Source organism: Hakea prostrata, chromosome 10, assembly GCF_041222555.1.
Source record: "Hakea prostrata isolate BN-2017 chromosome 10, UWA_Hpros_2, whole genome shotgun sequence".
Taxonomy (NCBI): Eukaryota; Viridiplantae; Streptophyta; class Magnoliopsida; order Proteales; family Proteaceae; genus Hakea; species Hakea prostrata.
In genome coordinates, this window is record NC_142609.1 from 46,555,932 (window position 1) to 46,566,842 (window position 10,911).

General features: G+C 37.8%; 2 protein-coding genes across 2 annotated transcripts; both read right to left on the reverse strand.

The window, feature by feature from the left end:
• Positions 1–1,374: 1,374 nt before the first annotated feature.
• On the reverse strand, positions 1,375–3,246 carry LOC149003472 (sugar transport protein 8-like). Its single transcript, XM_089138829.1, has 4 exons — positions 3,114–3,246; positions 2,700–3,019; positions 1,982–2,608; positions 1,375–1,842 (listed from the first exon to the last, which is right to left on the reverse strand). Exons 1-4 carry the CDS (start codon positions 3,244–3,246, stop codon positions 1,375–1,377), a joined length of 1,548 nt encoding a protein of 515 aa, XP_088994955.1.
• A 4,165-nt stretch (positions 3,247–7,411) lies between these two features.
• Positions 7,412–9,823, reverse strand: LOC149003473 (sugar transport protein 8-like). The gene is made up of 4 exons (XM_089137883.1): positions 9,691–9,823; positions 9,280–9,599; positions 8,559–9,185; positions 7,412–7,893 (listed from the first exon to the last, which is right to left on the reverse strand). Exons 1-4 carry the CDS (start codon positions 9,821–9,823, stop codon positions 7,423–7,425), a joined length of 1,551 nt encoding a protein of 516 aa, XP_088994009.1. The 3' UTR covers positions 7,412–7,422.
• Positions 9,824–10,911: the final 1,088 nt, after the last annotated feature.

Genomic DNA, 10,911 nt, shown 5'->3' on the forward strand with positions numbered 1-10,911 from the left:
GATGGGTTGGTCCTCCAAGGGGAACCACAACTCTCTTTCATGACCAGTACTTACTGGGTGGAACCAAGATTCAACATGAAGGGATGGGGGCCAAAGAATGAGAGTCCAATCAGCTCCCCATTGGGAGAGCAGTGATGATCAGCCTGGGGGCCATGTGAGGCCCATTTTGTTATAACGGGCTCTATGGGTACTTTTCCTAGCACTAAGACCCAACACTCTTATGCCTCATTTGAAGGCCCCCCTTTTTTCCTGTCTGATGTTTTTTTTTTTAAAGAAATCTTTTAATCGCTTCAATCGAGGATTAGTGCAAACCGAGCTCTGGCGCTATACGTTTATAATTTTATTTAGAATATAAATCTAACCGTGACAAGCGTCTGCCTAGACCCCCCTCATTGAGGTGCCTCATTTGAAGATGCAAATGCCAAGTTAGTCATTACAAACAACATGGCTTAAAAATATTAATATATTGGTTGGTACTTATTATGAAAATACAATTTCATAATCTTTCTTTTCTAGTAAACCATTTTACCGAATTTTATTTTTTTAGTTACAAAAAATTCATTGAAAATCAGAGCCATTATAAGCAATGACATCATCAACACATTGATTAGTATTCAACCAAACAGTTGGTGCCTCATCTAGCCGAGCTAAAGAATCTGCTACTTTATTAGCAAACCTTAGAACTTAAGAGAAAAAGCAAGAAGAAAAGATATGCTGCAACTGTAAAATGTCACAGATGATAGCATGTCTCTAAGACTCTAACAAATTAGTGTAACCGGTGTGAAAAAGTTCATTGGTTGGTTTTTTCCCCAATTCTAACAGAGATTTTTTTTAATATGGAAAGACCAAAACATTTTGATGAATCTAATCTGTATGGAATCATTTGGATTTTGATTTTGATTTTGAAAAGCCTTGTTTTGCAGGAAAAATGTGTACTAGTAGTTGAACGATTGGAATAAAAAGACAACAAAACTCAAAAGAACAAAAAAATTTATTGAGAATCATACATAGGAGGAGAGGAGAACAAAATGAGGGTCAATGAAGAGAAAAAAGTTCACAACAACGAGATCATTCAGAGAGTCCAGCACCTGCAATGACAGACCAGACCATGCCTTTATCATGGGCTTTCAACACATTCCATTCTGATGATTGTCTCCTCCACTCCTCTCTCTAAAGATGAACAGAAGAACAGATTCTAAACCTAAAACAGAGTGGCTGATTTCCATTTTATAATCATTAAACAGATTTACACAGTAATTGTATACTTCAATCCTCTCTCCAGATAAAAACAAGAGATCCGAACTTCTGTAAGAGATGACAGGATTGACTTGTTGAATCATCAAGCACGCATTTTCAACTTTTTCATAACCAAGATCAACTCTCTGAATGTTGCATTTCTAGCTTGCTCTGCTTCACATCCTCATCTGGGTGTTCCTGCATAAATCTCTTCCAATACCAGTGTTCCCTCCAGATTCTATCAACTATAACTTCCACTGGCAGGCCTTTTGTCTCAGGCAACAAGAAAAGAGCGAAAGTGCCCATGACCACAATCCAAGCAACAAAGAAGAAGAAGATCCCAGATCGCATAGTACAGAGCATTGACAGAACAGTCTGGGCTATGAGGAACGTGCAGAACATGTTAGTGCTCACAGCAAAGGCAAATCCTGCTGTTCTTGTCTCAACAGGGAAGATTTCACTGGGAATCAACCAACCCATTGGTCCCCATGACCATGCGAAGCCAGCCACGAAGGTGCACATCATCACCACTGTAATGATAGCTTCTGTTGGAGTTAAGGTTCCGGTTGTCTTTAAATATTTCAATAGGATAATCCCAACGACGGACTGCACAAATCACATTCAAATTCAATCAAGTGTAAAAAGGGGGGCAAAATTGCTTCTACAAGGTATTGCAAGAACCTGGGTTTTTTTTTCAGTTCTAGGAGTTGATACCATTGAAAAGCTAAAATTTGTATTGACTTACCTGGGCGAAGAACATTTGAACAGCTCCTTGAAGAAGTAACTTCCTTCTTCCAACCTTATCAACGACGAGGACAGAAACCACTGTACTTAACACATTAACTAAGCCAGTGATGACTGCGGATGACAATGCAGCATCGCTCTTGAAACCCATGGTTTTGAAAAGTACAGGCGCATAGAAAAAGATGGTATTGATCCCTGAGAACTGTGCAAATATTTGCAACACAATGGTAATCACCAAAGCAGGACGGCTGGACCGTTTCATGAGTTTACCATATGGGTTCTTCACTTGTCGAGCCAGTTCACAGGCATGAACGATCTGATCAAACTCATCGTCAATATTTGCAGAACCTCTTATCTTCATTAGGGTGGATCTCCCTTCTTCAAACTTCTGGCGCTCAATAAGACTGGTGGGTGTTTCAGTGATGATCATAGATCCCACGGCAAGCATAATCGCAGGAACCCCTGCACAGCCCAAAGAAATTCTCCATCCATTGGGATGGATTTGGGATACAAAGTAGTTCACTAAGCTGGCTACAAAAACCCCAATCGTTGTGCAAAGCTGGAATAGAATGTTCAGAGATCCTCGAATCTTTGGCGGAGCGATTTCAGATAAAAACAGGGGAACCGCCTGCACAGGTAAATCTGTTAAATCCAAGTATTCTTGTAATGTAAATGATCTTAATTTGTTAAATCCTAGTGTTCTTGTAATGTATTGATACCTGATTCGTGAAACCCACACCAGCACCAAGACAGATACGACCAATAATGAGCATTGCGATATTCTTCGCAAACCCATTAAGGAGAGCACCAATAAAGAAGAAAACAGTGGATAGGCGCATGGTGAAGCGGCGACCATATCTGCTGCAGAAATAGGCAGCAAAAAAGCTGAACACAAGGGCGGCCAGGTACACAGACGATACGAAAAGCTGCAGATACTGATTGTCATATTTGCAGTAATTGTCTTCATGGGCTTTCAGTTTTTTAGCATATATTACTGGGAAGAACTTCACCAAGAAGTCATCCATGGATGCCACTCCTCCTGTATTAGAATTACAAACCCATGAAGAAGAAACCCCTTTAATCAGTTAAAATCACATCATATCTCATGAACAGAGTATCAAAAAACGTAATACCTGCAATTCCAATGTCGTAGCCAAACATTAAGCCTCCAAATGCCGCCATTATCCCGCATACAACTACATAAACCGTCGTCTTTCCTTCCACATTGCCACCTGGGCCACCGGTTATCACCATTGCCGCCGGCATCTTGGTTTCTCAAAAACAGAGTATAACGAACCTTTCTGGAAGGGAGAAGAAGGAGAGAAGAAAGAGAGACGGATTAAAATGGGATTGTTTTGGATTAATATTTTTACAGGGACAATGAGGATGAATGATTAGATTACTGAGGTGATAGTCAGATCAGAGAAGCTTAATTTGAAACTTTCTCAGAATGACTAGGAATGAAAACAGAGAGCCGCTGTAACTGGCCTTCCCTTCGGACTCTCTCTTACAGATCATGAACGAATTGAATGGGAATTTGGTAGTTAATTGCTTACTTATTTGTCAGCATTTATTTTTATTTATGATTTTAGTAGTTTGTATTCTGAGATTGTGTGCAACAGATAAAGATTTACAACCTTAAAAAGAAAATAAAAAAGAAAAAAAAAGAAAGAATAGAAGGATTTACAACTTTACAAGGTAGGGGTTGTTGTGTAACGTAATGATGAGTTAAAATTTCAAACTTTAAAAAACACAAAATTCAGAATCCATAAAAACGGAGCAAATCACAGCAGACCCAGTCAATTAAATTGTTTCGTTGTGGTGATGGAGATACGTTTTCGTGGCTAAACTCTTGGTGAAGTTGTCAACTAATTGTTCTGTTAAGAATCTGATCACGCACAAAATGGTATTCCACATCAAAGTGCTTGGTGTGAACAGGGAGCGTCAGATCACCACACATTTGAGTAGATGATAGAGTATTGGACTATACTTGAACTGGGCGAGGGGACATTGTAATAGCAAGGGAGAGTGGCAAGGTTTGTAGATGAGATTAGAAGTCTCAATGGCAATATACACAGGGGCGGAGCCAGGATTCAATATGGGGGTTGAAGAATAGAAGTCAAGATTGAGAAAGCACTAATGCTTTTTAGCTATCCATATTGTGTGAGTCTTTAATAAAATCCATTGGGGTCCTACTTATAAATTATTTTATTATATTAATAAATAAATTCACATATATTTTGATTTGAAAAAAATAGATAAATTATTGACAATTATATATTTTTTTTAGTAAGATATAGGTAAATTAAAGCATAAAAAAAACACCAAGTATAAAATCAAAAAAAAAAAAAAAAAAGAGAAAAAAGAAAAACAATGAATAAATTGAAAAAGAAAAAAAGTACTTAATTGTGGAGAATATTTTTTCTCAAAATTTTCTTATTCCACGCTTATAAAAAGGGAAGAGAATAAATAGGAATAAAGAATTCTACCTCAAAAAATAGGAAAAAAAAATGGAAAAGAGTAAATAGAAAAAAAAAAGAGGAGAGAAGAGACATGAGAGAATAAAAATCTAGTGTGAACAGTTCATATGTACTGGGGTCTGGCACAGTAATGGCGCCCCTAGGTTGGATTGGTGGTACTGTTGGCAGTGGCGGAGCCATTAAGGGACCGGGAGCCATGGCCCCCCGGATTTTTTAAAATTTATTATAATTCTTTTAATGTTTGTAATTTTTATGTTAATTTCCTTCATTTTTCTACTTTTTTCTCTTCTCACATGTGAAATATCACTATTTGGCCCCTTCCCAATATTGAAAACAATTTTTAAAAGTAAAATAATGAGTATAAATGTCATCCTTAGTTTAAAACTAATTCCTCAACCCCTATTTATTTTCCCATATCTTCTCTCTCACATCTTTTCTTCTTATTTATTCTCTTCTTTTTCTATAAACTGGGTTAAAGGAAAATTTTGAAAAAAAAAATATTATTAGATATTCAAAATATCAATCCTTAGTTAAAAACTAACTCCTAAATCCCTATTTATTCTCTCATATATTTTCTCTCCTCTTTTTTTCTTATTTATTTTCTTCAGTTTCTTTTTTTCTATTTTTTTGGGTTAATTCTTTTTTTTTCTATTTATTCTTCTCTTATACTTTATTTTAATCTTCTCCCATTATATTCTTCTCCTCATTTTATTTATTGTTTTTTTCCTCATTTTTTGTTATTCTTTATTTTATTTTATATTCTTTGTTTTTTTCTGTTTTGTTATTTATTTATATTTAATTCATATTAATATAACTACTCCTTGTTTACTCTCATTTAAAAATCCTCTTTTTTGTTTTTTTTGATTCTTTTTTCTTTTTTTTTTAAGTATCTTTATATTTCCTTTTTTGTCTATTTCCCCTATTTTTATTCTTTATTATAAAATAATTTTAGCCTTCTTTCCCCCTTTTTTACTTCTTCCATCTGCTTCTTTTTGCCCCCTTTTCCTCCCCGTCTGTTTTTTTGCTGCGCTTTCCTCTGCTTTCTCTCTTCCATCCTGTTTGTGGGCTTTAGGGCCTTTGGTTTTTTTGTTTTTCCTTCTGGCTTGGGTTCTTTCTTTCGGTTCTTTTTGTCCTGCTTCTTTTCTTTTGTTGGGTGTGTCTGTTCTTCCTTTTCGTTTTTTTCTTTGTTTTGTTTTTCTTTCGTGTCCTTTGTGCTGCTCTGGTTGTGTTTTTGCTTTTCTTTTTCTCGTTTTGTTGTCTTTGGTTGCTCCGCTGTTCTTCGGTTTGTCTTCCCTTGTTGCTCTCTCTTTTTTTTTCTCGGTGTTTCGTTCCCTTCCTGTTTTCTCTTGCTCTTTTTCGTTCTTGCGTCTTTGTTGTCTTTCTGGCTTTGGGCTTCGTCCTCTCCCTTCTCTCGTTTCCTTTGGTTGTTGCTGCCTTCCTGCCGTCTTTCTTTGCTTTTTCGTCCCTTGGTTCTTGTCTTTGGTTGTGTTCTCTTCTCCTCGTCTTCTTCGGTCCTGGTGGTGGCTCTTGGTTTCTCTCTTGTGGGCTCTCTTCCTTGTTTCTGGTCTCCTGGGGCCTTCCTTCCTCTCTTTTCTCGCCCTTCCTTGTGGTGTTGTTTCTTCTTTCCTGCTCTTATGTGTTTTTAGTTTTAGCCTTCAAACTTATCATTGTAAGATTCCAGCACTTACCGTTTCTTTGCCGATCTCTGAACGAAGCATTTGTTATTCTAATGGAGTCTTTCAAGAAAAAGAAGAAAAAAAAATGTAGATCATGTAATGAAGCATTGTTTGAATCTTGTTTTCTTATTTTTCCTAACACCCAGTGAAAATGCCACGGAATAGTACTCTTCTCTATTAACACTTTTTTTCTTCTTCTTTTTGCATGGAAAAATTAGGTAGAAAAATTTTCAACCCATATGAGTGGAGACTCAATAGACAACTTAACTATTACATATAATGGTGTACGCAAATGATTGCCAAGAGATTCCATTATGAGGCTTCTGGATGGACAAATTTTGAACTACAATATCTAGGGCTCTATACTGAGCTAGTATTCAAGTGTTTTTTCTTTTTTTTTTTTCCTTTTAATTATTTTGTACTGGGTGATTTTTCTTGATCTATCTAACAGTTTACTCAGATGAGAAATCCGAGTTAAGGCTCCACAGGATGTGGGTTTCAAGCTTAGTGAAGAATGACATGTAGTTTGAGATGACCCATGATCTTATGTACAACATTACAAGGGTATTTCTACATTGTTGCGAGGTACTTATGACCTACAGAGTGTAGATAATAATTATTTAACGCTAATCTATGTAGAACGGTGGAGATTTTTCTAATGTAGATAATCTTTATTGGTAGTGGCAACCGTCGTGCACACATGGCCACGACTAGTGCTCAATTTAGAGTTAAAATGGAATTTTATGGGTCACCTAAATCTGAAGGGGCATTTTGATTTATACAACCATCCTCTACTTTCCTTAACAAAATGGTCTAGATTTGCTAAGGTGGCAGATTTTATCGACAATGGCAACTATCATAGACGCCCCCATTTGGAAAACATGTTAATTATCAACCGCTTTAGCTTGAAAACATGTCACAAAATCAAATGTGGGGATTAGAAAATTTTCTCCCCATATGGAAAGCCCCAAACCTTGGACAATACAAAGAAGAGACAAAAAAGACTATTTCTTTCAGAGTAGTTTGGCTGCCTACCATTAGATGCTTGGCATTTCATTAGTATTACATCTCAAACTTAAAAAGGATTGGTTACTTAGCGACTTGAATTATCAAGCATTTATTATGTTTCAAAAGGTTGATTGATTGGTAACAACCAACACATTTTAGTGAAGAGATCGTGGGTTCGACTCTCCATAGTATATGTAAGATCTCCTTCCTCCATGTGTAAAAAAAAAGACCCTTTACCAAAGCACTCATTATAAATTTGTCATTATCATCATCTATCATCATGAACTATGTGCTTGTGCCATCTCCAGCTTGCTTTGCTTTAGATCCTCAGCTGGTTCTTCTTCTGTGTATCTCTTCCAATACCAGTGTTGCTTAAAAAGTTTGTCAACTATGACTTCCACAGACAGACCCTTCGTCTCAGGCAACAAGAAGAGAGCGAACAAACCCATGATCAATATCCAACCACCAAAGAAGAAGAAGATACCAGCTTGCATGGCACACATCATTGACAGAAATGACTGAGCAATGATGAATGTACAAAGCATGTTGGAACTCACAGCGAAGGCATATCCTGCTGTTCTTGTCTGAACAGGGAAGATTTCACTGGGAATCAACCAACCTAATGGTCCCCATGACCATGCAAATGCCATCACGAAAGTACACACCAGCACCACTGAAATGATGGCTTCTGTAAACCCCAAGGATCCCGTCGGTGCTAAGTACTTCCATAAGATGATCCCAATAAGGCACTGCAAAATACCCATTCAGATATTTTAGGTGAAAATTATGAGTATCCATTGTTTAGACTGTAGAGCCAATTAGAGACTCCCACGTGTCTAAGAAAAAGAAAAAAAATCATTTTCAGCCAAATTGCTTAGGTGATGCACAACGCAAGATTGCCTATGGTTGAAATCCAAAGTTGTTCATCTCGATCACTCGCTTCGCGTGAGTGAACTTTTTTGGTAAAGTTTATTTGGATCGCAACTTTGGATCTCAGCTAATCAGTACTGCACATTAATTACACAACACCCAAGCAAGACCCAATTTTTAGGTACTTGACAATGTGTTGGGGGCACTCAATTTCTTGTTTCTTAGCTCACACCTAGTGTAGGTAGTTTCTCCAAGTGGGTAGGTGTCAACTCTTACCAAAAGTTAGATGCTATGCCAAAAGCTCTAAAAATGGTGGAATGAAATCAACCCCTTTTAACTTATCTCATGCTAGGTCGACCCAGTGTAGCGTTTATACGAATTTGGATCATCTCTTCCTACTGCCCCCTACACCCCTGCTCTCACCCTCACAAAAGTGTGGGGCCTGCATTATGTCAAGGGAACATAGGATTTGGAGTCTGTTTATGCATCAAATTAAGCCCCACTAGGCTCATAACATCCCTGTCTCTGAGTTTTGAGCACTTACCTGGGACAAGAACATTTGAACGGCTCCTTGAAGAAGCAAAACCCTTCTTCCAGCTCTATCAACAGCAAAGATAGAAGCCAAAGTGCTCAGCGCATTAACTAACCCAGTGATGACAGCTGATAGTAATGAACCATCGTTCTTGAAACCCATGGTTTCAAACAGGACAGGTGCGTAGAACATGATAGAATTGATCCCCGTGAACTGCGCAAACACTTGCAATACAATGGAAATCACCAGAGCAGGACGACTGGAACGCTTCATGAGTTTGCGATATGGGTCCTTCACTTGTCGAGCTATCTCGCAGGCCCGAACGATCTGATCGAACTCACCGTCCACATTTGCAGTTCCTCTGATCTTCATGAGAGTAGCCCTCCCTTCTTCGAATTTCTCTCGCTCAATTAAACTGGTTGGGGTTTCAGTGATGATCAAGGAACCCACACAGAGCATAATTGCAGGCACTGCTGCAAGGCCTAAAGCTATCCTCCATCCATTGGGATGGATTTCAGCCATGAAGTAATTCACCACGTTTGCTGTCAGGATCCCTATCGTCGCACACAGCTGAAATAGAATGTTCAGCGAGCCTCGTATCCTTGAGTGAGCGATTTCAGATAAAAACAGAGGAACCGCCTGCACAAGTAAATTCAATGCTAAATGTATTGGAATTGAATAGAAAACGTTTTACGAAAAAAGGAATTGATAACGATAACAAGTATATGCATACCTGATTGGCGAAACCCACTCCAGCACCAAGAAAGACACGGCCAATGATGAGCATTGCAACGTTAACGGCAAAAGCATCGAGAATAGCACCAATCAAAAAGAATGCAGAAGCTATGCGCATGGTGAAGCGTCGACCTTTTTTGGAGCAGAAATAAGCCGCAAGATAACTGAAGACGAGGCCACTCAGGTAGACGGACGATACAAACAGTTGCAGATACTGATTGTCATATTTGCAGTAATTGTTCTCATGGGCTCTCTGTTTTCTTTCGTATATTACTGGAAAGAACTTAATCAGGAAATCATCCATGGACGCCACTCCTCCTGAGAAAGAAATAACAAAAGCAGCATGTAACGATTGAATTATCAAAATAAACTTAATCTAATTCATGATCTTGTCAAGAAAATGTATTACCTGCAATTCCATTGTCATAACCAAACATTAAGCCTCCGAAAGCCGCTATTATCGCACTTATAATCACATAAATCGTCGTCTTTGCTTCCACATCTGCGGCTGGGCCGTCACTTAACACCATTGCACCCGGCATATTGGAATCTCAAAAGAATATAACTAACAATCTTTCTCTTTCCGGAGGAGAACAACGATGGAGTTTGGATTATTTGATACTGAAAACGAGGATTGAAGATTGAATTAGGGATCAGTGTGTTAACCTGAAAGGCTCTGATCAAATGGGTATTGGACGGAAACCTTGACTTGAGAAACCCAGAATGTGATTAGGCCTTCCTGAAGCGTATTCAGTCTCTGTTTTCGCTATCAGCGAAGCATGCAAATGCCTGCTCAAGACTTGGTTTTTATAGCCAATATAGGCATATCATGATGAATTAGGAAAATCTCGCTTGGATTTATATAGTAGAATAGAGTCTACGTCTCTGTTGACACCCAACTAGTTCCTTGAGGTGTACAATGGAATCTATTCCGAGCTAGATAAGAAGTTCAATTTTTCATAGACCTTGCCCACCTCAGATACCCTATTGAACAGTTTTTGCTGACCCAATTACTAATGCAAAACTTGCATTGTCACTTACAGTTTCTGCTCAGATTAGAAGTTATTGACTCCGTTAACAGGAATCAGTTATGATGTGTTACATAATACCTGCAAGCATGTTAAATGTCGCCACCATTGCAGCTTTCATCACATGCAACCTGTAATGTATTGTCCAGGGCACCATTCACTAGGGGTGTAAATGGATAACCTAAATCCGTTTTCGAATTCGCATCCACTTTGTTTAGGGGTATTCGAATCCGTCCGATTATTAATAGGATGCGGATATGGTATACCCATTTTTTACTCATTATTATCAGTCCGTTAAAGTTATCCGATTAAGTTACTTGCTTAGATTTATTATTCTTATTTTTATAAATTATATCTATAATATGTGACTATTTTTCTAGATTTTCTACTAAAATAGCTACCAAAGTTGTTAAATTCTTAAATTTCAAACCTAACCCTCATAATAAAAAGGTAAAGATGTAAACTGATAGTTGAAAACTTGTATTTATTCTATATTCATGCCCATTTAGAAAAAATTACTTAAGAAAATAACTATCCAATTATCATCCAAATCCGACAGAATCCGTCCAAAAACCGATAGGATATTTTCCGAATCCGTTCAA